This window comes from Zalophus californianus, chromosome 2 (genome assembly GCF_009762305.2).
Source record: "Zalophus californianus isolate mZalCal1 chromosome 2, mZalCal1.pri.v2, whole genome shotgun sequence".
Taxonomy (NCBI): domain Eukaryota; kingdom Metazoa; phylum Chordata; class Mammalia; order Carnivora; family Otariidae; genus Zalophus; species Zalophus californianus.
This window is the reverse complement of record NC_045596.1, coordinates 21,372,335-21,400,072: the sequence shown is the minus strand read 5'-3', so window position 1 is coordinate 21,400,072 and position 27,738 is coordinate 21,372,335. Positions and strand designations below refer to the sequence as shown.

Below are 27,738 nucleotides of genomic sequence, written 5' to 3'. Positions count from 1 at the left end.
AAACTTAAAGAAACACATTGATAATAATACAATAATAGTAAGGGACTTTAACACCCCACTCACAGCAATGGACAAATCATCTAAGCAGAAGATCAACAAGGAAACAATGGCTTTGAATGACACACTGGGCCAGATGTATTTAACAGGTATATTCAGAGTATTTCATCCTAAAGCAGCAGAATCCACATTCTTTTTGAGTGCACATGAAACAATCTCCACAATAGATCACATATTGAGTCACAAATCAAGCCTCAACCAGTACAAAAAGACTGAGATTATACCAAGGGTATTTTGAGGCCACGCTATAAAACTTGAAGTCATAGAAAATTTGGAAAGACCGCAAATATGCGGAGGTCAAAGAACATCCTACATGGGTTAACCAGGAAATTAAAAAAGAAATTAAAAAAAATACATGGAAGCAAATGAAAATGAAAACAAAAACATGACATTCCAAAACCTTTGGAATGCAGCAGAGGCAGTCATAAGAGGTAAATATATAGCAATACAGGCCTTCCTCAAGAAGCAAGAAAAGTCTCAAATACACAACCTAACCTTACATCTAAAGGAGCTGAAAAAAAAGAACAGCAAATAAAGCCTAAAACCAGCAGAAGGGCAATCATTAAGATTACAACAGAAATAAATGATACAGAAGTTAAAAACAAATAAATAAAAACAGATAAATGAAACTAGGAGCTGGTTCTTTGAAAGAATTAACAAAAATTGACAAACCCCTAGCCAGACTTATAAAAAAGAAAAGAGGAAGAACCCAAATAAATAAAATCACGAATGAAAGAGGAGATATTACAACCAATACCAAAGGAATACAAACAATTATAAGAGAATATTATGAGCAATTACATGCCAACAAATTGGGCAATCTGGAAGAAATGGATAAATTACTTGGATAAACAATCAAAACTGAAGCAGGAAGAAATAGAAAACCTGAACAGATCCATGACCAGCAAAGTAATTGAATCAGTAATAAAAGATCTCCCAACAAACAAGAGCCCAGGGCCAGATGGCTTCCCAGAGGAATACTACCAAACAGTTAAAGAAGAATTAATACTGCTTCTTCTGAAGCTATTCCAAAAAATATATAGAGAAAAGGAAGGAAAACTTCCAAACCCATTCTATGAGGCCAGCATTACCTTGATCCCAAAACTAGACAAAGATCCCACTAAAAAAGGAGAATTATAGACCAATGTCCCTGATAAACACGGATGCAAAAATTCTCAACAAGATACTAGCTAATTGAATCCAACAGTACATTAACAGGATTATTTACCATGATCAAATGGGATGTATTCCTGGGCTGCAGGGGTGATTCAATATTCGCAAATCAATTAATGTGATACATCACATTAATAAAAGGAAAGATAAGAACCATATGATCCTCTCAAAAGATGCAGAAAACACATTCGGCAAAATACAGCATCCTTTCTTGATAAAAACTGTCAAGAAAGTAGGGATAGAAAGAACATACCTCAACATCACAAAGGCCATATATGAAAAATGCACAGCTAATATCATCCTCAATGGGGACAAACTGAGAGCTTTTCCCCTAAAGCCAGGAACACATCAGGGATGTCCATTCTCATCATTGTTGTTCAACACAGTATTTGAAGTCCTAGCCTCAGCAATCAGACAACAAAAAGAAATAAAAGGCATCCAATAGGCAAGGAAGAAGTCAAACTTTTACTCTTTGCAGACGACATGATAATCAATGTAGAAAACCTGAGAGACTCCACCAAAAAATTGCTAGAACTCATAGAGGAATTCAGCAAAGTCATAGGATATAAAATCAATGTACAGAAATCTGTTGCATTTTTATGCACCAATAATGAAGAAGCAGAAAGAGAAATCAAGCAATCAATCCCATTTACAATTGTACCAAGACTGTAAGATACCTAGGAATAAAACTAACCAAAGAAGTAAAATATCTGTACTCTGAAAACGATAGATTATGAAAGAAACTGAAGAAAATATGAAGAAATGGAAAACCTTCCATGCTCATGGACTGGAAGAACAAATATTATTAAAATGTGTATACTACCCAAAGCTATCTAACACATTCAATGCAGTCCCTACCAAAATAACACCAGCATTTTTTATAGAGCTAGAACAAATAATTCTAAAATTTGTAGGGAACCAGAAAAGACTCTGAGTAATCAAAGGAATGTTGAAAAAGAAAAGAAAATCTGGTGGCCTCACAATCCTGGACTTCAAGCTCTATTACAAAGCTGTAATCATCAAGACAGTATGGTACTGGCACAAAAACAAACACATAGATCAATGGAACAGAATAGAGAATTCAGAAATGGTAACCCACAACTCTATGGTCAACTAATCTTCGACAAAGCAGGAAAGAATATCCAATGGAAAAAAGACAGTCTCTTTAACAAATGGTGTTGGAAAAACTGGACAGTGACATGCAGAAGAATGAAATTGGACCACTTTTTACACCATACACAAAAATAGACTAAAAATGGATGAAAGACCTAAATATGAGACAGGAAACACCAAAATCCTAGAGGAGAACACAGGCAGCAACTTCTTTGAGCTTGGCTGTAGCAACTTCTTACTACATGTGTCTCCAGGGGCAAGGGAAACAAAAGCAAAAATGAACTATTAGGACTTCATCAAGATAAAAACCTTCTGCACAGTGAAGGAAACAATCAACAAAACTAAAAGGCAACCTACGGGATGGGACAAGATATTTGCAAATGACATATAGGATAAAGGGCTAGTATCCAAAATCTATAAAGAATTTATCAAACTCAACATCTAAAAAATAAAAAGTACAGTTAAGAAATGGGCAGAAAACATGAATAGACATTTCTCCAAAGAAGACATACAAATGGCTAACAGACACATGAAAAAAATGCTCAACATCACTCAACATCAGGGAAATACAAATCAAAACTACAATAAGATACCACCTCACACATGTCAGAATGGCTAAAATTAGCAACACAGGAAGCAATAGATATTGGCAAGGAAGCAGAGAAAGGGGAACCCTTTTACACTGTTGGTGGGAATGCAAACTGGTGCAGCCACTCTGGAAAAGGGTATGGAGGTTCCTCAAAAAGTTAAAAATAGAGTTACCCTACCACCCAGCAATTACACTACTATGTATTTTTCCAAAGGATACAAAAATACTGATTCAAAGGGGCACATGCACTCCGATATTTATAGCAGCATTATCAATAATAGCCAAATTATGGAAAGAGCCCAAATGTCCATAGACTGACAAATGGATAAAGAAGATGTGGTATAGATATACACAATGGAATATTATTCAGCCATCAAAAAGAAAGAAATCTTGCCATTTGCAAGGATGTGGCTGCAACTAGAGTGTATTATGCTAAGCAAAATGCTAAGCCAAATAAACAGAGAAAGACAAATACTATATGATTTCACTCATATGTGGAATTTAAGAAACAAAACAGATGAACATAGGGGAAGGGAAAGAAAAATAAAATAAGATAAAAACAGAGAGGAGGGCAAATTATAAGAGACTCTTAACTATAGAGAACAAATTAAGGGTTGCTGGAGAAGAGGTGGGTGGGGAGATGGGCTAAATGGGTGATGGATATTAAGGAGAGCACATGTTATGGTAAGCACTGGGTGTTATATGTAAGTGATGAATCACTAAATTCTACTCCTAAAAGAAAGGAAAAAAGAAAGAAAGAAAAAAAAGAAAAGAAAACTATAAACTAGCTTTCTAGTTTAGAAACTCACTACATCCCTACCTTAGCCAATTCCACCTTTGAATTATTAGAAAATTCTTTACTATGAGCTAAAATTGATTCCTCATACCATCTTCCACCATCACACCCCCCCACACACCCCCACAATGTCACAAAATATAAACTTAATCCCTTTTCTATTGGAGACCTCCAAATATTCAAAGAAAGCTACTGAGTCTTCCCTAAAAGCTTCTTTTCTCAAGGTCACATTATTTCCAGATTCTCCAAGTTCTCTTCATATGACAGATTCTTCTTACCACCCTGCCCACTCTTCTATAAGCAAAGTCCAGTCCAACTTGTCCACTACCATAGTAACTTTCTAACTGATCTCTCTACTTTACTCATTTCCCTAGACCACTGATTCTCAAACTTTTAAACCTCAGGACCCTCACTCTCTTAAAATTGAGGCTCTAAGAGTACTTTCTTTATGTGGATTATATCTACTGATATTTACAGATTCAGAAATTAAAACAGAAAAAAAAAACCTTATTTGTTTATTAGTATGGAATTTCCCCCCCAAAAAATTAGAAACTGAATTACCTCATGATCCAGCAATTTCAATTCTGGGTGCGTACTTGAACATACATTTGTACACTCATGTTCATAGCAGCATTATTCACAGTAAGTAAAATGTGGAAGCAACCCAAATGTCCACAGACAAATGAATGGATAAGTAATATGTGATATGTACAATCAAATTCATTGAGACAGAAAGTAGAATGCTGGTTGTGAGGGGCTATGGGGAAGGTGGGAATGGAGAGTTAGTATTTAATGGGTACAAAGTTCTATTTTGGGATGAAAAAGTACGGGACACAGATGGTTACTGATGGTTGCACAACAATGTGAATGTACTGAATGCCACTGAACTATACACTTAAAAATGGGAAATTTTATGCATATTTTACAATAAAAGTATTTATTTATCTGTTTAAAAATAACACTATAGGGCACCAGGTGGCTCATTCATTAAGCGTCTGCCTTTGGCTCCGGGTCCTGGGATCGAGCCCCACATCGGGCTCCCTGATCAGCAGGAAGTCTGGTTCTCCCTCTCCCACTCCCCCGTTTGTGTTCCCTCTCTTGCTGTGTCTCTCTCTGTCAAATAAATAAAATCTTAATCAATCAATCAATCAATAAAACACTATAACCCATTATATATTAGCCTAAATATTTTTATTTAAAAGAACTGTATTTTCAGACACAAAAAATTACTGAGAAAAGGAGGCACTGCTTTACATTTCTGCAAATCTCTGATGTTTGGCTTAACTGAAGACAATTGGATCCTTCAATCTGCTGTGATATTCCATCTGTGGCACTAATATTATTTTGATTGATGTATATGAAAAAGATCAGTGTCACACAGATATGTAACTGGAAAGGGAAGGGTATTTTAATATCCTTTTCAGATATTGTAGATATTCTCCTGTGATAGTATACCAAAATTTGACTAGTAGTTTCCTAAAAATTAGTTGCAGTGTGGAATCTGAACCTCAGTAAAGTTTTCACGCTTTATTACGTAAACATGTAACGCTCTGCCTTGCACTTTGAACCAATCTTCTACCTATATATGATTTCATAACATTATGCATTGATCATTTTGAATATTATTAAGTGATGCAGTGGACACATTTCATTAAACAATATCAAAAAGTAACATTCTTTAACATCACCATAAATATCATCAGAAAAGTCTTTAAGTATTGAGGAGCCATCAAGTTCACAGTGATGAATTCAAGTTGTTCTAGAATCTATGTGTCTTTCATCTCTGTATCCCAAGAATCAGCACAATAGCTATCACATAGTACGTACTTCATAAACATGTTCTCAGTGAATGCATTTGCACTAAAGATTCCATAGACCTACACCTGCAAAACTCCATAGGAAACACAAGATGATTGCCCTTGTTTTCTGAAATTTTTAGTCCAGACATGAAGATATCCAAAAAAAAAAAAAAAAAACTAATGCTACCATAAGAAAAAAATACGTTACAACAGAGGTATCATCCTTAGAGACAGGAACAATTAATTCTAATTGAAGAACTGGAAAAAGGGAAAAAAGGAGTATAGGCTAAGTAAACAGACTGAACAAAGGCATAGGGATGTTCTTGTGCACTATCACTTTGTGGAATAGCAGAAGTTCCAAGAGACATGTAGGAAAGAATAAAGTGGAAGATGAAGCTGGAACACTCTCTCCTATTCCTATTTATTGAACTCACCAGTGCCAGATTAATATTCTTTTAAAAATCCTTCATGTCTTCACCCTCCTCAAAATATGTCAATGACTCCTTCAGTACTTACAGAATAAAAGCAAATTCATTCTGGTATTTATGATCTTCTAAAAACCTAGTCCTACAAACCTATATAGTCTTATCTTTTGTTGGGAAGGAAAAATTTTCCTCTAGCCTTCAGAGATTCTTCCAGCTGGTCTAAGAATTAAATTGACATGAAACAGAATAACAGGAGAAAATCAAATTTAATTTCATACATATGGGAAATCCACATACATAAAAGGTTGAGAATAGAAAGGTAAAACGAGGTATATGTGCCATCCTGAGCTAAAGAATGGGGTAGAAACCTGGGGCTTCAAAGGGAAGGAAGGTAACCCACAGAGAGTAAGAAGAGCAGATGTTTCATAATTAGATGTTTGCCCTCAGATAAAATTTATCTCTGGTAATAACACTTATTCTGGGAAACACCCAATTTAGATTCTTCTAGGTAGTTAAGTGCAAAAGTTTCTTTTGAGCCTGCAGGATCTCAACTGCCTTCAGCTCAAAACAGTCCACATACCAAAGTGGCATGTTTTGGGGAGACTTGTTCTGAACTCCTTCACTCTTTAGAAGTGCCCTACAACAGAAAACTTCTGCTTAACCTTCTCGCTGTTTCTATACTGGGAATTCACTCCAATCTTCCCTCCTTGAGAGCTAGCCAAGCCTTCTCTACCCCCATCTGTGTCCTTTCAGTATACCTATAACCTAGTATATGCCTATGAATTTACATTCTTCTTTCAATATTAATTAAACACCTCCTATGTGCCAGTTGCTGAACATAAAAAGAAAAACAAGACATGATTTTCCCTCACTCTTGAGGAACTCACAATGTATTGAGGGACATAAAAAGCTGGGGTGCCTGGCTGGCTCAGTCAGTAAAGCATGTGACTCTTGATCCTGGGGTCATAAGTTCGAGTCCCACAATGGGTGTAGAGATTACTTTAAAAAAAAAAAAAGGCTAAGAAAAAGTGTGATAAATAAATGCTCTTTCCTGCATCAATCCACAAACATTCTTCTCATTAACAGCACTGTTTTGGACATTGGCTAATTTTTCCCATCACCACCACAGAAGAGAAGCTCAGTTAAAACATGCTGAATTGGGTATCTCCATTCCTTCCTAATATTTTTGGTTCTTTATGAAATGGTAGACCACATCTGTTTCTGTAATCCAAGTAGTCTCAGTGGCATGCACTGTAGCCAGGAATGAGTTTTAGTTACAAATTGGAAATTTTGGTGCTATGCAAGCTGACCATGCCTTACACTCAATCTGTGTTGTATAATTCAAACCCTACTTTGGTCTCTCTCACCTGAAGATAGATTCCTCACCGGTTTTCTTTTGCCGACATCCCAAAGCTGACCCACTTCTCTGCCAGCACTGTCTGTCTTAACCCCCTTATTCCACATCTTTACTTCTTAGCCTCCTTTCATAATATACTTTATGCCTGAGACAGTCTTCAGTTCACATTTAGTTATCAATCTTTTCTCTCTTGTTTCAGCTTGGCCTTACCTAATTCAAAAACCCTATATAAGCTTCTCTAAGCAACTCAGTGCTGAAATAAAATACAAAGAGATAATACTTACTTATTCAAAGCAATCCCATGTATTAATAGTTATCTTACCTGCACCACCCCCCCAGTACATAAATTCTATGGAGAAAAGAGGTTTCTTATTTTGAAACGCTATACACAATAATTCATTTCTACACTGTTGTTAGAGGTGGGGGAGAGACGGTAAAGTATCCCCCAAATTGAGAAGGTAACCACTCTGGAAAACAGTACAAAGTTTCCTCAAAAGGTTAAAAATAGAGCTACCCTACAATCCAGCAATTGTGCTACTAGGTATTTACCCAAATGATACAAACATACTGATTTGAAAGGGCACATGCACCCCAGTGTTTATAGCAACATTATCAACAATAGCCAAATTATGGAAAGAACCCAAATGTCCATTGATTGATTAATGGATAAAGAAGATGTGGTGTATATGCACAATGGAATATTACTCAGCCATCAAAAAGAACGAAATCTTGCCATTTGTGACAATGTAGATAGAGCTTGAGTGTATTATGCTAAATGAAATGCATCAATCAGAGAAAGATAAATACCACATGATTTCATTCATATGTGGAATTTAAGAAAAAAAAACGGAGGAATAGAGGGGATGGGAAAAAAGAGAGAGAGACAGGAAGGCAAACCATAAGACTTTTAACTTTAGAGAACAAACTGAGGGTTGCTGGAGGGGAGATGGATGGGGGATGGGTATAAGGGACAGCACTTACTGTTTTGAGCACTGGGTGTTATATGTAAGTGATGAAACACTAAATTCTATTCCTGAAACCAGCATTACACTATATGTTAATTAATTAAAATGTAAATAAAAAACTGATACCAAATCAATCAATCAATAAAAGAGAGAGAGAAGGCACTGTGAGACCAGAAAATGAAACTCCATACAAGTTACAGAGAGTTTTACCAGGTAACTTACTGACAGGGGTGGATCAGGCAGATGATGATTCAGGCACTGTATAGCTATTCTCCACAAAGTCTTGACCTTAGTCCACAGATTTTATAGTGCGACAGGATGTGCAGAGGGGCAGTGTAGTGAGATTAAAGGGTCTGCATGCACCTCAAAGGCTTTGCAGGCACCTAATTAACAGCCAACCTTTAATTAGATCTTGTGGTACCACCTGTGCATCAGGAAGGAGAAAGACTATGTTATCTTTAATGGATTCATGGGAGGTCAAAGCAAGCCTCCCCCCATCCTAGCCTTGGTGGGCATTTCTAAGTTACGTATAGTAATCTCCAAGGAGCCAGGAACACATAGCTCCAAGAAAGGTCATCCAGTAAACATGAACAAAATGAAGGGCCAAAGATGCAGTCAGTATTGTCAGCACTCCTACAACTGTCTTACTTTCCAGGATTAAAGAACACAACAATAGCCAAGACAGATATGGGTAAGAATGACACTAGTCCTTGGTTCACACTAAACACAGTCAGAGTGCCTGAATTATTAATTTATATATCAACTGCAGTAGTCCAATCTGAAGCTTAATGATGTATGTCAAATCCTATCCTAGAGAAAAAAAAAAGACAGAGGATGGTAAGTTCTACTCATGGTACAGGTCTTTCAATACCAATATATGTTCTGGGGCACCTGGGTGGCTCAGTCAGTTAAGCATCTGCCCTCAGCTCAGATCATGATCCCAGGGACCTGGGATCAAGCCCCGCATTGGGCTCCCTGCTTGGGGGGAGAAACCTGCTTTTTCCTCTCCCTTTCCCCCTGCTTGTGCTCTCTCCCTCTTTCTCTCAAATAAAGAAATAAAACCTTCAAAAAATATATACATGTTCTATCTATGTCTTACAGAAAATATATTTAATTAAAATTTATTTAAATCCATTAAATTTTCATTTCCTTAAAATAAATGATAAATGAATGTCAGTTTCTTCTCTTTTTATGATCTCTAAATTATATATGTATATATTTCTGATAATGATGAATGAAAAAAACAATATTTGAGATATTATTTCATAAGTTTTTTAGTAAGGGACACTAGCATTGAGATGCTCTGGGGTTCTAGACTTATGACAACATCCTATCAATTATATTATTCCTTCTCTCTCCAAAGCCTATCTTCTTTCAGGTTCCTTCCTTTCACAATTCTATTATTTATAATAACAATCAGAGCATCAAGACTTATTAAACACTTAATGGAACGGAAATAACATTTGAGGTTTTACACAACATCCATTTTAAATACAAATAATGAATGATACAAAATAACAATGTTGATCTTTGTGCTAAACATCAAATTTAGATTAGGTTATCATGGTAGTGTCTAGAGGATGAGTGAGCAAATTCGATTTTAAGATGTAGGTCGACTTCATAACAAAGTAACTCAAGAAAACTCAGAAATCAAAAAACACCACCCCTTTCCAGAAACACAAAATTCCATGTTATCACACTAAGATCTTGATAATTAAACTTTAATCTACAAAAGGATATATTAAAATACAGTTTAATTATACTATAAAAAAGAGGTGCTAATGGGGGGGTCTAAAAATCATTTATATTTCTCTTTGAAATATTCTGTGTGATTTTATTTTTCTAATTAAGTTGAACCAATACTGCTCTAGCACTTTCAGAGTATACCCAAACAGACAAAATGGAGACAGTACAGGAAAAGGCTCGTGGCACGAAACTGCCCTCATGATTAAAACTGTAAAGGCATGTAACAAATAAGTAGCCAGTTGTTTAAAAGTATGTTACTAAAACTGATTGTAGCTTGCCTTTTAAGAGTTAGCTTACTTCTACTAAATGTCTGCAGTAGTGGATATAAGCTAAGGCAGGGATGCTGATCAGCCACCAGCTCTTCCATCAACTTGTAAATGTAAGTCCCATTTTGTGAGGACTGAAGAAGATATTATGCCCGGCACATTGTAAGTGCTTAGTAAATGGAAGCCTGGATATCGTTAAAGGTCCAAACAAGATTGCTTAAAATCCTCAAGGCTTCGTATGGCCCTTAGAAAAATGGTCAAAATCCTTGATCATGCCTACGAAGCTTGGTGGTACTGTTCTTCACTCTACTCTTTCAGCCAAGACCATTTAAGCTCTGTAGGTCTTATATAACCTCCCAGTTTAGTGGCCTGTAGTATCTGGAACTTTTTTTTGGTAATATTTATCATACCTGTATTTATTTTTTAAATGTCTGCTTTCCCCATTAAAGTATAAGTTTCATGAAGGCGGGAAGAGAGTATGTCTTCATTGTTTTGTTGTATTTTATACCTACCAAAATGACTGGCATGAGCCAGTGCTCAATATGTATTTATTAAATGGAATAAATCCAGATTCTTCTTCTTTAATGTTGATTATAATGGTATATATGGAGTATCTACTACTTTACTATGTGATAAAAGATTACGGAAAACATCCTTACCATTCAAAGTCTTATGTGGGACTCTGTTTTTTATATCTTTAATTTGTCTGATATAAAGATTGCTACCCCAGCTTTCTTTTGATATCCATTAGCATGATAAATGGTTTTCAACCCCCCCCCCTTTCAATCTGTAGGTGTCTTTGGGTCTAAAATGAGTCTCTTGCAGACAGCATATTGATGGGTCTTGCCTTTTTATCCAATCTGATACCCTGTGTCTTTTTTACATTCAGAGTAACTATTGAAAATATGAATTTAGTGCCACTGTATTACCTGTAAAGTCATTATTGTTTCTGTATATTGTCTTTGTTCCTTTCTGGACTATGTTACTTTTGGGCTCTCCACTTAAAGGATCCCCTTTAATATTTCTTGCAGGGCTGGTTTAGTGATCACAAATTCTTTTAGTTTCTGTTTGTCCTGGAAGATTTTTTTTATCTCTTCTATTTTGAATGACAGCCCTGCTAGATAAAGTATTCTTGGCTGCATGTTTTTCTCATTTAGCACCCTGAATATACCATGCCAGTCCTTTCTGGCCTGCCAGGTCTCTGTGGATAGGTCTGCTGCTAGTCTAATGTTTCTACCCTTGTAGGTTATGGACCTCTTGTCCTGAGTTGCTCTCAGGATTTTCTCTGTCTCTGAGATTTGCAAGTTTCACTACTATATGTTGAGGTGTTGACCTATATTTATTGATTTTGAATGGGGTGCTCTGTGGCTCCTGGATTTGAATGCCTGTCTCCTCCCCCAGATTAGGGAAGTTCTCTGCTATAATTTGCTCCAATATACCTTATGCCCCTCCTTCTCCCTTTTTCCTCTTCTTCTGGAATCCCAATTATTCTAATATTGTTTTGCTTTATGGTATCACTTATCTCTCAAATTCTCCCCTCATGATACAGTAGTTGTTTCTCTGTCTTTTTCTCAGAGTCTTTATTCTCCATCATTTGGTCTTCTATATCACTAATTCTCCTATCCGAGCAATTACAGCCTCCATTTTTATCACATCTCATTAATAGCCATTTTTATTTTGACTTGATCAGATTTTAGTTCTTTTATTTTTCCAGAAAGGGATTCTCTAGTGTCTTCTATGCTTTTTTCAAGCCCAGCTAGTATCTTTATAATTATTATTCTGAACTCTAGTTCCAACATCTTACTTATATCCATAGCGATCAGACCCTGGCAGTCAGTACTGCCTCTTGTTCTTTTTTGAGGTGAGTTTTTCCATCTTCTCATTCTTGCAGAAAATAGTTGCTTTTCTACTTGTAGAACTGCAGCTATTCTTTTCTTAGATCTCCAGTTGAGTTCACAGGTGTTCAGAATGATTTGACAGCTATCTAGCTGAATTCCTGGGACCAAATGAAACTAAGGTCTCCTACTCATTCGCCATCTTGGACTATCTCTCTCTTGAGGGATTTAAATTACACATAAAAGGCATGGCAAAAATAACAAAAGGAAAGAGCCATAAATGAGTAAAGTGTTCTAAGTTCTAGCATTACATAACAGGGAAATAGTAAAGTGATCATTTATGAGACTATAATTAATCAAGAATAAATTCTGTAACCTCTAGGGTAGCTATTTAAAGAACAGTAAAACAATGTGTAACTATCACATTAATGGAGAGAAAAATAAATAATAAAATATTTGAATAATAACTGAATAATCAAAACAAAAGAGGGAAAGCAGAATATGAAGCAAATGGATTGAATAAAAAAACAAATATTAAGACCAATAATACAAAACTAATTCAGTAACATACAAATACAAAACTAATGTCAGTAAATTCATTGAATACAAATAGACTAAATAATACAATTAAAAAACTATGGTTGTTAGACTGGATTTAAAAAACAACTATATGATGCTGAAGCTTTCAAGAGACACATCTTACATACAGTCACTGTAGGGTGAAAATAAAAGTACGGAAAAAGCCATAACATGCAACCACTAACTAAAGAAAGCTGGTATAATTATACTAACATCAGACAAAACAGACTCTAAGGCAGTAAACTTACTAGAAATAAAGGACATTTCATAATGATTAAGGGGTTAAGCTATCAGGAAGATAACACAATATAAATCTTACACAGCCAATAAAATAGCCTTAAAATATAGAAAGCAAAAAATTGAGAGTATTGAAGAAATAGACCAATATATAATCATGGTGGGAGATTTTAACATATTTCTTTCAATAGCTGATAAAATAAGCAGAAAAAAAACTTAATAAGATTATAGGAAAGGTAAGCAGCATAATTAACAAGTGGACCTCAGTGGCATATAGAGATAAACCTAACCCAACAGTGACAGTAAACACATTCTTTACAAGTGCACATGGAACATTCAGAAAAATTGATTATACACTGGGTTATAAAGTAAGCCCCTTAAATTTTAAAAATATTTTATCAGTCAGAGAATGTTCTCTGACAACACTAAAATTAAGCTGGAAATTGTTAACAAAAATAAAGTATCTCAACTGCTTAGAAATTAAGCAATATACTTCAGAATAACACTTGCATCAAATTAAAAATCACAAAAATATTAGGAAATATTTTGAATGAAAGGACAATGAAAATATGACTCATTAAAACTATGGGATACAGTTAAAACAGTGCTTAAGGGGATAACTTTAAATGCATATTTTAGAAATGAAGAAAGGTTTCAAATCTTTGATGTAAACTTCCATTTGAAGAAACTAAAAACAAAACAAAACAAAAAACAGCAAATCAATCCTAAAGAAAGTAGGAGGCAATTAATAATAAAGAAATGATCCAAAATCAAGGCAAAATCATCAAAGCCCAAACTGCTTTTTTGATGAGATTAACAAAATTGAGAGACCTTTAGCAAAACTGTTCAAACACACACACCACACATGCACACATACGAATTACCATTATCAGAAACTGCAAAAGAATTTTCAGACATTAAAAAAATATATGTTTAATATAAACAACTTTAGGCCACTGATTTATATCATTTAAATGAAATAAATCCCTTGAAAAACAAAACTTACTAAAACTCACAATAAAAGAAATAGAAAATCTTAATACTCCTATATCTATTAAAATTTAATGTTCTTAAAAATCTTGCCAACACAATATTAAAGAACAAGAACAAAGTTGGAGAACTGACACCACCCAATTTTTATTATAAAGCTACTGAAACCAAGACAGTGTGGTAATGGTGAAAGAATAGACAAACAGATCAATGGAATAGAATAGAGACCCAGAAATGCCAACACAAACACAGTCATTTAATCTTTGACAAAGGAGCAAAGACAATTCCATGGAGCAAAGATAGTCTTCTCAACAAGTCAACAAGTTGTATTTGAACAACTTGACATTCATATGCAAAACAAACAAACAAACAAACAAACCTATATGCATACCTCATACCCTTCACAAAAATTAACTCAAAATGGATCACAGACCCAAATCAAATCCCAGAACTATAAGACTTCTAAAAAAAGATAACATAATAGAAAATCTAAGTGACTTTGGGTTTAGCAATTAATTTTTAGACACAACACCAAAAGTACAATCCATAAAAGAAAAACAATGACAAGATGGACTACATTAAAATTTAAAAACTTCTTTGCAAAAGATACTGTTACGAGAATGAAAAGACTAGCCACAGATTAGCAGAAAATCTTTGTACAAGACATAGCTGATTAAAAAAAAACAAAAACAAAAAATCTTGTACCCAAAATATACAACAAACTCTTAAAACTCAACAACAATCTAAAATGGGCAAAAGATCTGAAAAGACACCCACCAAAGAAGATATACAGATGGCAAATAAACATCTGAAATGATGCTCAGTGTCATAAGTCATTAAAGAATTGAAAATTAAAACAACAGTGAGAATATCACAATACACCTATTAGAATGGCTAAAACCTAAAGCACTGGTAACGCCAAATGTTGGGGATATGGAGCAACAGAAACTTGTTCATTGGTAATGGAAATGGAATATGGTACAGCCACATTGGAAGATAGGTCATTAACTTCTAACAAAGTTAATCATAGTCTTACCATACAATCCAGCAGTCATCCTCCTTGGCATTTTATGTCAACACAAAAATCTACACAGGAATGTTTTAGCAGTATTATTCATAACTGCCAAGACCTGGATACAACCAAGATGTCCTTCAATAGGTGAATGTATAAATAAACTGTGATACATCCACATAATAGAATATTATTCCAAAAAAAAGCTATCAATAGAGTCACAAAGAGACATAAAGGAACATAATGCATATTACTAAGTAAAAGCAGCCAGTTTGAAAATGCTACATACTGCATGAATCCAACTATATGACATTCTTCAAGGTGAAACTATAGAGACAGAAAAGTCAGTGGTTGCCAGAGGCATGCGAGGTATAAAGGGAGAGGGATGAGTAGGTGGGGTACAGAGGATTTTTAGAGCAGTGAAACTATTCTGTAAGATACTGAAAGAGCAAATATATGACATAACACATTTGTCAAAACCATTAGAACTGTACAACACAAATCCTGATGTAAACTATGGATTTTATTTAATAATTATGTATCAATATTGGTTCACGGATTGTAAAAAAGTACCACACTAATGCAAGATGTTAATAATAGGGAAAACTGTGTACAAGGGAAAGGGGAATATATTGGAACTCTGTACCTTCTGTTCAATTTTGCTGTAAACCAAAAACTATTCTTAAAAAATAAAGTCCGCTAAAAAAACAAAACAAACCTTCCCAAAAGAAAATCTAAGACACAGACTTTATTGGAGAATTCTTCCAAAAATCTCAGAAAGAAATAACACAATCTCATAACACTCTTTCAGCAAACAGAAAATAAAAAAGGAGGGATCACTTCTCTACTAATTTTATCAGGCCAGCATAAACTTGATATAAAGTTTGTCGAAGACATTACAAGAAAGGAAAATTACACACCAATTTTTCTCATGGACATAGATGCAATCCTTTAACACTTATTACTGGAGTTCTACTAATACATAGGATGTAGAAAGCCAGCACAAGAACGTCTCTCCCACCCTAATAATGAGAAAAAATGGTATAACCTAACAAATCATCATTTGTTCTTGAACCCATCAGAAAATTGAAGTTGTAGGACAATCAAGTGAATTAAGTTTCAAAGAATAACAAGTCTTTCCAAGGACAGAAGGGACTCCAAACTATTTCACCTTTGGCAGAGCACAGGAGGAAAGGGAGGCTACCATACAAGCAAAAAAGAAGAAATCAGTTAAAATTTTAACTGTAATAGATTGTATGTGAGCTAGCATTTCAGTTTAGAATAACTAAAAGCTCAAAACACATGGGGAATTTACACTCTCATGCTCTTTTCCATGAGTCTTAACCAGGTGCCCATCCAAAAGAATGACGGCAAAGCCAGGCACTGCAGAGAGCCCCCTTTTGTGGCATAGGTGCACAAGAAGGGATAAACTGCCACTCCAGGACAGGCATAAAACCGTGCTACCTTGCCTAACTTTCCACTCATGTGAGGAACAGGTCTTAAACCTCTGAGGGAGGGCTCAGAAAACTTCCTACTCTGAAGACAAGGCAATAATTAATTCTTTCTGGGGGTCAGATAGATGACCTTGCTCATGGGAAGGTAAAAAAAAAAAACTATTGGGCCCAGGATCCTACACCAGTACAAAGCAGAGGTGAGCCAGCACTAGTGAGGATCAGGAATCTCTCTTTCACCCGTTATCAGCCACAAATACAAGGCAGATTTTGGTTGCCAAGGGGAGAAGAGGAAGAAACAGAGAAAGACCCACTCCCAAGGCACATGGACTAAGACAGGACCAGTAGAATAAAGAATGCCTGTACCTACTATGAGCTTAGGACTGAGTAACAAACAACATTCTACTGCTGAGGGAAGGATAAGAGCATGGAGAGAGATTTCTCTCTGTGGCAATGGCAAGCAGAGGCAGATGAAAGCACAGGATGTAGAACAAACACTGAGAAAAACCTTCCAGTACTCCAGGGCCCTTTCTAAGCACAAAGTTACAGCAGCAGCCCACCCACTAAATTTGAATCCTATGGTACACCGAAGCTAATGACAGTAATAACAAAACTCAAGCCAAGCTTGATCCCCAACTATACTGACTGAAGCTTCCATACTCAGTAAGCCTCCACACTCACTTGAGCAAAATTGCCAATCTACTTGACCTAATCAACATTTATAGAATACCAAGAGCAGAATGTTCATTCTTTTCAAATGCACATGGAACATTCAACAAGATGAATAACCTGAATAGCCCTGCATATATATTTTATTTAAATTTTTTATAAAAAAGGTTCCCACCAAGAAAACGCCAGGCCCCAGTGACCTTACTAGGAGTTCTACCAAATATTTAAGAAGGAAATAATATTAATTCTATACAAATTCTTCCACAAAATAGGAAAAAGGGAACACTTCCCAATTCAATTTATGAAATCAGCATTACCTGATAACAAAATTAGACAAAGATGTTAAAATAAAGCTACAAACCAATATTTTTCATGAAAATATTCACAAAATCCTTAACAAAATATTAGCAGATCAAATCAAGAAATATATATATATATAAAGGATGATGCATCAAAACCAAGTGGAATTTATCTCAGGAATGCAAAACTGGTTCAACATTCAAAACCAATCAGTTATTATTCACCATATCAACATGTTAAAAAAAGAAAAACCACATGAGCATCTCTACAGATACAAGAGAAGTATCTAACAAAATTCACCATCCATTCATAATAAAACTCTCAAAAAACAAGGAATAAAAGAGAGCTTCCTCAACCTAGTAGAACGCATCTATACACTATTGCAGTGGAGGCACTAGGCCATGCAACAAGGCAAAGGAGAGGAAAGGAAGGGAAGGGAGGGGAAGGGAAGGAAAGGGAAGGGAAAGGAAGGGAGAGGTGGGGAGGGGAGGGAGAGAAGAAAGAAAGGAAGGAAAGAAGGAAGGAAGGAAGGAAGGAAGGAAGGAAGGAAGAAAGAAAGAAAAGAAAGAAAGAGAAGAAGAAAGAAAAAGAAAGAAAGAAAGAAAGAAAGAAAGAAAGAGAGAGAGAGAGAAAGAGAGGGAGGGAGAAAGAAAGAGAGGGAGGGAGAAAGAAAGAAAGAAGAAAAGAAAGAAAGAAAAAGCATACAGATTGGAAGGAAGAAGTAAAGCTGTCTTTATTCACATATGATACATGTTCTTGGAAAATCCTATGCAATCTACAAAAGGTGGTACTATAACTAATAAGTAAGTTTAGTGAGGTCACAGGATACAAGGTAAATATAATATACAAATATCAATCATATTTCTGCATACTAACAACAAACAATTGGAAAATGAAATGAAAAAATCAGCATTTATAATAGTATCAAAAAAATACTTAGGGGAAAATCTAAACAAACTATGTGCAAGATTTGTATACTGAACTATAAAACACTGACAAGAAAAAAAATAAAGAAAATAGAAATAAAGAGATAAAATATGTTCATAGGCAGAAAATTCAATGTTGTTTACATGTCAATTCTCCCAAAATTGATCTACATATTCAACATAATCCCAATCTAAATCCCAGCAAACTTTTTGTAGTAATTTACAAAATGACTCTAAATTTTATATGGAAAAGCAAAGGACCTAGAATACTCAAAACAATCCTGAGAAAGAGGAACAAAGTTGGAACGTTAATTACCTGATTTCAAGACTTACTATAAAGTTACAAAAATCAAAACAAATAGATCAATGGAACAGAACAAAGAGCCAGAAATAGTTGTGTGTGTGTGTCCTAAATCAATTTTCAACAAAGGTGCCAACGAAATTAGTGGAGAAAGGATAGGTGTGTCAACAAATCGGTACTGGAAATAGGTGTGGTATTGGACACCAATCTATCTATACCAAAAAATTAACTTAAAATGGATCACAGACCTAAATGTAAAAGCTAAAACTATAAAACTCCTAGAACCAAACATAGGAAAAACTTTTTGAGACTCTGGGTTAGGCAAAGATTTGTAGGTAGGGCACAAAAAACCACAAATCATAAAAGAAGAAACTGATTAAAAATTGTCATCAATATAAAAAATTTTGCTCTTTGAAAGATCTAGTTAAGGAAATGGAAAGAGAGGCCACAGATTGGCAGAAAATATCTGCAAGATGCCTATCTGATAAAAGACTTGTGTCACATATAAAGTATCCTTACAATCCAACAATAAGAGAACAAACACAATTTTTTTAATGGGCAAAAGATTTACACAAACTACTTGACCAAAGAATGTATTAACCTATGGTAAGGTGCTCAGTATCATTAGTCATACAGGAAATGTAATCAAAGCCACAATAGGATATCATGCTTCTACCAGAGGACTGTAATTAATAAATAAAAATTAACTAATAAAAACTGATATCAAGTACTAACAAGGATGCAGAGCAACTGAAACTCTCATAATTGATGGCGGAAATGCAAAATAATACAGCCACTTTGGGAAAGTTTGGCAGATTCTCATAGAATTAAACATACACTTACCATACAACTCAGCAATTCCACTCCTAAATATTTATCCAAGAGAAAAAAAAAACACAAATATTCAAGCAAAACCCTTTACCAAAATGTATATATCAGCTTTATTCATAATCTCCATAATTGGAAACAACCCATAACTATAACGGAAAATGCCCAGCAACTAATGAATGGATAAACAAATCACAATACATCCAAACATGAAATACTACTCAGCAGTAAAAAGGAACAGAAGTAGTGAAATACCAACAATATGAATAAATGTCAAAAGCATTATGCTAAGTTACAGAAACCAGACACGAAAATTTATATACTGTATGATCCCATTTATATGACATTCACACAAAAAGGCAAAGATCTCCTGATCAATCTCTTCATCCAAAGAACTTAGCACATTAGAAAATACTCAGTAAATGCTGGATGGAGAGAAAGAGGAATCACTGCAGAGAGGACAGAGAGCAAGAAGGTGATAGACTAACGGAAAGCAAAAAGGCACCTGGGGGTCCAAACCCACCCACAGGTCGAAAAATGTGAGGGAAGGCGTGGCCCAACCCATCTCTACTGATTCCAGCAGCTTAAAAAAGGACTATGGTATGAATGAATAGCTTCAGCATTCTCCGGCCTAAAGAAAGGCGGGATGCGCCCCACCCTGCTTTAAAAATCTACTACCCCACGCGCGAGGCTGAGCAAGTGGAGCTTCCACCTGCAAGGGAAGCTTTTCCGTGCCCAGGAGCGGAGTCGGGGAGACCCAGGCGGGCTCCCGCTGAGGTCAGCGGGTTGCAGACGGAGAGCAGGCATCACCGCGGCCCCGCCCGTCTCCATCCCTTCCCGCTCGGCCTCACTCACCCAGGCCTGCCGTTCCAACTGAGCGTACAAATTGGAGCCCTTGAGCTTTTGGACTATCTGGGCAATAATGAGAGACAGATCCGACTCCTCCTGCAACATTTCCCCTGCCCTAGCCCGCCAAGCCGCGGGGACAGGCTGGCGCAGAGAGAACGGGCTACGGGGTCCCACTCGGGGCCAGTGACACTTCTCCGGGACCTTCTCACGCTGGGACTCCCCTAGCGGGCGTTACCAGGCAACTGCCGGGCCGTGAGTCCGTTCCTCTCTGGTCCCCCCGGCGGCTGAAGGTCCCAGCGCCTGCGTTCCGCTGGCGGAAAAAAGATGTGGTTGCGGGTGGCTTTTCGTTCCATTGTTCCCGCTTGGTGTACGCCTAAGAGGCAACAAGAGGAGCGCTTTCCTCCGGAGATACGGTGCCTCTGATGCACCAGGGGAATTCAGAGTCGTGTATTTTTGTGTTTTATTATAACGGATTATTCCTTTTCCATCCTTCAATCTCTGCAGAAACAGGGCTGTACACACAGTTACATAGAAAATTACTGCCAAGAATTACCAGGCTCTGACACTAGCTGTGTAAACTTGGGTGAGGTGCTTACGTTTCAGAACTCAGTTTCTATCTCTGTAAAATAACACCAGTTCACAAGATGTTGTGATGATTAGCTGAGGTAACAATTGTGAAGGTGGCTAGCGCTGTATTTATCAATTGGTTTTATTTGCACTTCTCCTGTTTCTATTCTGCGGGGTCTTATGCCAGGAATAAATAGACAACATCTTCTCATCAAACAGCTACAACTTAACCAAGAAGGATTTATTTATTAATAGGCTTTCTGTGAAGCATTGGCAATTCAAGGATGACTAAGACATTGTCCCAGTCCAAGGGGTGTACCATCTAGATGCCTCTGCTTCTATGTATTCATCCATTCAATCATTTATTCAAAATTCATTCAGCTTTCAAAAAGAAAAGTCATTCAGCTTTCAACTTATTGCGCATTTACATACAAGAAACGGTGTGGGCACAAAGGTAAATAAGACATGGTTCTTGCCTTCAAAGAAACATATCAAAGGTTTTTAGTAGAACTAGAAGGAACAGATTTAGCTAATTGAATGGCATTCCCAAAGGCAGTTAGAAAAATACCTGTGGAATAATATAAACGTTAGAATAACCTCACCAAAATAATCAAGAATTAATTTCAAGTGTGTGTCTGTATATTCTTAAGCAAAGCACGGTAAGATTCCAAGAAAACAGATCAAGATGACTGCAAAAACTACTCTAGCCTAACTACATTAAACTTGAATCAGAGGATCTGATTCAATAGGACTCTTGTAGGATCTGCTAATCTGATTTCTGGCAAGTTCCAAGGAGATTGTAGTGCTGGTGGTTCAGGAACTACACTCTGAACACTAAAGGACTAAAGCAGGGACATGATAGAAATTCCAAAGGACTGGGCCTTTGGCACCCATGCACAACACCTTGGCATTCATAACACCACTGTTCAGAGTATTGTGATGGCAAATACAGATTCCAAATAACCCATTTGGTCCTATTTGTTTATTAAAAACAACTTTACAGTCAAATGCTCTACCCCTGAGCTATACCCCCTGAAAACAACTTTGGAAAGAGGCAGGCAGAGAGGAAAAAGTACTTAAAGGCAATTAATGACAGACTCCACAAAACACGTAGTTTCTATACAAAACATTCCCCCTACAATTCAGAAATTCTCCAGCTTGTAGAGGAATAAATCTCAACTCTTTACAGCCTCTCCATCCCAACACCCCACCCATCCATGAATCTCCAGCACAAACGTCACTTTGAACAAAAAAAAAAAAAAAAGGAAAACTACGGAGAGACTTCTTTTGAGATTGGAAGGGGGAAGGTGGTTAATAACTAAAAAGATAAGAACATTTAGGTTGAGAAGGGTCATAAAGCATAGGGAGGAAAGAAGGTGAAACTGTGGAGTGGCAGAAAGTCATGGTACCTGGAATCAGAAAACAACCTAACTCCTTTTCTGCCAGGTATCCTTTGGTTCCTTCCCCTGTCAGAGTTTCAGCTTTCTCATCTGTAACAAGAGGATAAAATACCGACCTGAGGGGACACTCTGGGGAAAGATGTACCTTGTGTTAAAATATTTTTTAAAAAATATGAATAAATGAAATATTAAAATTGAAATAAGTAAATAAAAATAATGTCCAAGCTATTGACAAGGGAATGGAAAGTAAATAAGTGTAGCAACATGTGTGAAAGTGCCCAGCACAATTTTTTGCACAGAGGTTTTAAAAAGTTTTTTCCAAGGAGAAAATAATTTGCAGTCTTACAGCAACAATTAAGAAGTTTGGATTTGATTCGGAAGACATGCCCAAGCAAAACAAACAAACAAACAAACTTAATCCTAGTATTAAAGATTTGTTTCTTACGCACATAGAAGCAGGTGTGTTAGGTTATAATTCAATTCTAGAATGCCCTCTGTTCTCTTTCTAATTCAATTTAGCAAAACTTTTCAGAACACTTGCTCTGTGCTAAGAAAGGCAAGGAATACAAAGATGAATAAGAAATGTCCTTTCTTCGAAGAAATTCTCAGTCACAAAGGGATGGTGAGGTCAGTACACAAAGAGCTATAATGGTAGATGGGCCCCTTTAGACTCCCACCTGTGTATCTGGAAATTTTATTACTCTAAAGTCATTGTCTAATAAAAAGCAAAAGGTGCAGATTTCCATCTCCATCTCACAAGTAGAACTTTGCCTTGGAAATCCTTATTCTACTCAGAGTGGGAGGGAATTGGGAAAACACTCTAAGAGATGAATAGCAAAAGGAATCCAATCTCATCTGAGTAGCTAAAACTATATAAACAGAAACAAAAGTAAAATGAATGCAGAGAGAATTCTCCTCAAAATCCCCTCAAATTCGAAGCAAAGGCACTTCTGGGCCAACATGTGTAAGGTTCTGGGCTCAATCCTGCCTTTTTCAGATCTGCTCTGCTTTGATTTATTGTATATATAATATTGTGTCAGATATCACTGTGGGTGAGTGGGTGGAGGGAAGCCACTGACCAGTGGCCTCACATGAGCAAAGATGCGGACCACATCCAAAACACCCTGTGAGCGCCACACAAAACTGAGGCTTACATAAACTCCAGGATCTGCAATGAAAGTATGTTCAGCTGTTGTTTTAGGAGACACTGCTATTAGCATGCTGTATCTGCAGAATAGATTGAATTGTATGTTGTCAGGAATTTACTTAAATAAAAAGTATTTTTATTGTGTGTTGTGTGTACCATGAATATCACAGGCCTCCTTGTCTTTGGGAACAAATGAGCTCATTGTGACACCGGTTATCTGTCACTGGATCATTAGCCCCCATATGCTTAGCACAGGACCTCGGGCTCCTCTTCAAAGTCTCTTCCTGTTACTTCTGGGAGTCCTCAGGAAGTGGCACATGTGTGCTTAGGAGCAAATCTGGTTGTGATCTGCTCTGCCTGCTTTGGTGGTGTCTGAACCCTCAAAGCTACTGTCCAGGGTGCTGCTGCTTTTTGGTGCTCCCAAAGCTGCAAAAACCCAGAGATACTTAAATCCCAAGGCTCACAAAACCCCTCAGGAACAAAGCCCCTTAGGGTTCTGCTTGCCACCTCCCTTTACAAGGTGGTCAGATCTCCTTTCTGAACACAAGCTGAATAGAAGACCATGCTATTGGAAGGGAGCAGATTTTGCTACCCCAAAATATGTCTCTTTGGCATAAAGATTACTTTGAGCTAAAGGCATTTAAAACCCAATAGATTCAGGAGAAGTTCTTTACTCAACCGCTTAAATTTATATTGGAAAGGGGACCTGTACCTGGAAGAGAGCTATTACCAGAAATATCATTTCCCCTAAGAAATTTATCTGCATAAGGAGGCAACCTTTGTTTCCTAAACATCTTCTTTGCCTTCCTGTGAATGGTATTTTCCCCTTTGTATCCCCAAACCCCTACACCTTGCCTTAGCTCAGGATGTTATATAAGCCTGAATTGACTAGCTGCCCTTTGAGTCTTCATATTTCTCCCCATCCATGAAATTTTGTTTGTTTTTCTCCTGTTAATCTGTCTTAAACCAATTTAATCATTAGACCAGCCAAAGAACCTAGAATGGAAGAGGAAAAAGTTTTCTGCCCTTCACTATACTCCATTTCTCCATCTTTCCTGCCTCTGGACCCAAGCAATTATGTGTAAATGGGGAAGATTGGGCTATTGGTTCCATGAACACTCTCAGGGACTATGTTGGCTTCATGTTAAATATAAAACTCATGGGAAAAATCCAAGTAACTGGTTTAAATCATAGGATATTTATTATTACCAACAAGTCTAAAGGAATGTACAAAGGCTGGTTTAATGCCTCCACAACATCATCAAAAATCTAAGCTCTTTCCTTCTTTACCATTCTGCCCTCCTTAGCATGTTGGCCTTCACCATTCAACTTAGTGTCCTAAGGTGGCTGCTGCAGTTCCAAATTGACATTCTTCTACCACTGCCTACAAAGGGAGGCAGGAAGAAGACAAAATAAAGGAGTTCTCAATGACTTTGTATGTCTCTTCTTTTTTTGAGGAAAGATTATTTTTCTAAGAAGCCCCCAAGAAGACTTTCCCATGAATCTTATTGCCCAAAGCTGTGTCACTGACCACCTCTGGCCACAAGAGAGTGGCAAGAAATGATCTGGTATTTTATCTTCAATCCTGGGAGAAAGATGAAGGAGAAGAATGGTTTGTTGGTTCTACTAAATTGTCCAAATAACTTCAGTCTCAGATTGGCATTGTGATATGAACACTTGTAGGTGAGAATTCCTGACTGACATTCAGGCTAATTGGACCACAAATAAAGTAGAGTTGGACAATATCCAGATCATTTATTATCCACAGAGTTGGTTGCGTGAAGTTCAGAATCCGGAATCTAAATTATAGTACTTATTGATGTGGCATTTTCTCAGTATTATGGGGACATTATAAAAGCTAAAAATAAATAAGGTTGACCCATTTGCAAAATAAGATCTATAAGTAAAAGATTATGTGACAAGAACAGAAAATTTGCAAGTGTTGTTATTTTTAAAAAGACAAAAATTGATGGCTTGTGAGGAAAACAGCTTGTTCATAAATAACTTTCTGTGAAGGCCTCCCTGTATATGGAAGTCAGTCTACTGGAGTTCTAGGTTATTCTCTCTGGTTGTACAAGCAGAAGTGAGCACTGGAAATAACCTATTCTCTAATATAATCTGTACTGCTTGGAGCAAAAGAAGCTTACTGCTGCAAAGTGATGGATGGCCTAGTTTCTCCAGACACTTCCTCTAGGTTTCAGGTAACATAGTAGAGCAGGATCTACTTGACTCATTTTCTCCTCAGTTCTCTGGTCATAGCTTTGCTTTCCCACCTCCCCCAGCCAAACTATACCCCCCCCCCACACACACACACTTCCATTCCACGATGTTTCCTTTTTAATTATTCTTTCTTGTTTTGTACCATCTTTCCTCCATTGCCTCTTAGGAAACTTACATATTGTCTGCCATCTTTTTTTCTTTCCAGAAGGCATAGCAACATATACAAGGTAAATATATATATATATGAATAGAACAGCTACAATATTAAGTACTTGAGATCAAATTGAAGACCGCAGTGGGGCCTGTCCCTGTCCATTAGGGAAGGAAAAATTGTCCATAAAGATGCATACGGGGAATCAGGGTTAAGTTATAGACCTGGAAGAAGATCAAAAACTATCTGTCACAAGCTTAGTCATGTAGGAACAGAGCCAGTGAGGAGCAGAGCATGGACCTCTAGTGCATAACCAGCCACCCCACCTGCAGATGCCTGTTAATGGGAGGGCTCCTAGGGAAGGGGTCATCAGGTTTATTACCAGGACTTAAGTTGAGACAAGCTCTGTGCATTGCAAAGAGCAAAGCCATGGACCCTGGAACAAAGTGGGTGTCTTGGTAAGGAAAAGCCTTTCAAGTGAGAAACTGAGGGGAAAAAAGGAGGACTTGGCATGGTGCGACCATTTCCTCCTCTTGGGTCTCAGTGCCTTTCACAGACCTTCCACCAGCACCATGTTGGGACAGAGCATCCAGAGGTTCACACACAGAAGACACTATGAGGAGGGCCTAGGGAAAAATTTGCCATTTTCAGTGAAAAACAAGTGGCAGCTACTAATTATGATGACTGTGTACTTTGGATCTGGATTTGCTGCATCCTTTTTTATAGTAAAACACCAACCACTTAAGAAATAAGGATATGTTAGTTAATCCATGAGATAGATAAGAAGAAAAGCACTTTAAGACATGCAATTTCTTTGAAAAATGGATCAAACTCTTAAATTCAACGTACTTGATACGTTTGTAAATAAACTTATGGCATGACTGAAAAAAAATGGGAAATTGAATTAAGTGTTTGATACAGAGAAGAAAGAGAACAAAAGACAAAGACTACAATAAAACAATGTTTCTCAGCTCAAATATCCTTGAGTTCTTATGCTTTATCTCAAAAATTCATGACACGGTAAGTGTATTCCAAAATATACCTTTGTTTATTTCAATATAAAAATGTTTTAAATACAGCAACATCTAGAAAATTAATGTATCATGTGTAGCCTTGGTTGTCAGCATACTCTGCGACACACAGCTGAGTGCCCCCCACCATATGCTGTCCCAGAAGTCTCAGAAATATTGAACCTAATAGCCCACATCTGTACCCTATGCACTAACATACCCTGTTTTATCTCCCCTTCCCTATCTCGCTTCCCCACTCCACTGCATGTATTTGCTGAGATCACCCCCAATACACTATGAACCCTCAAATTTTTATTCCATAGTCTGCTTCTGGGGGGACCTAATCTACATCTAGTGCCTAATGTGGTGCCTGGAAGGTAGCAGGTACTTCTCAAGTGGTCAAAAGAGGAATGATGATTTCCAAATTTCTCCAGGTGAAACGGCTTGACTGGAGTCTTGCAGCTTTAACTTCAAACTTCCAGCCCAGCAGAGTCTTCCAAACTTTACATTTTTATATTAGAGAAGAATGACAACAGAGGTATTATCAGTAGGATTCTCCAGAAGAACAGAACCAATAGGAGATAGAGATAGAAATAGATTTATTTTAAGAAATTGACTCACATGGTTGTGAGAACTAGAAAATGTGAAATCTATAGGGCAGGCTGTCAAGCTGGAAATTTAGCTAAGAGTTGATGTCTTGAGTCCAAAATCCACAGGGCAGCACACTAGAGACTCAGGCTTTCTAAGTGACAGTCTTGAAGCAGAATTCCTTCTTCTCCAGGAAATCTCGATTTTTGCTCTTAAGGTCTTCAACGGATTGAACAAGGCCCACGTTATGGAGGGCAATCTGCTTTACTTAAAGTCAACTGATTGTAGATGCTAACCATGTCTATCCACCAAAAACATTCACAGCAATATCTAGATTAGCGTTTGACCAAACAACTGGGCATTGTAGTCCAGTCAGGTTAACATTACCTGGT

At 36.9% G+C, this 27,738-nt stretch overlaps 2 protein-coding genes across 13 annotated transcripts in view; one reads left to right on the top strand and one right to left on the bottom strand.

Moving 5' to 3' along the window:
- TBC1D19 (TBC1 domain family member 19) overlaps positions 1-20,651 on the bottom strand; it is a 196,658-nt gene extending 176,007 nt beyond the window's left edge. For 5 of the 12 annotated variants that reach the window (XR_003520789.2, XR_003520788.2, XR_003520790.2 and 2 more), the window contains exon 1: positions 20,270-20,651. Coding sequence is in view for 2 of the 12 variants with exons in the window: in XM_027598894.2 (XP_027454695.1) it covers positions 20,270-20,368 (99 nt within the window). In the remaining 10 variants the exon portion in view is untranslated. Of the gene's footprint in view, positions 1-8,496; positions 8,699-20,269 lie in introns of all 12 variants that reach the window. The other 7 variants (XM_027598897.2, XM_027598896.2, XM_027598903.2 and 4 more) reach the window with 4 other exon arrangements.
- A 5,669-nt stretch (positions 20,652-26,320) lies between these two features.
- Positions 26,321-26,500, top strand: LOC113925950 (cytochrome c oxidase subunit 7C, mitochondrial-like). Its single transcript, XM_035726416.1, has one exon. The coding sequence runs from the start codon at positions 26,321-26,323 to the stop codon at positions 26,498-26,500; it is 180 nt and encodes a 59-aa protein (XP_035582309.1).
- The last annotated feature ends 1,238 nt before the right edge of the window (positions 26,501-27,738 follow it).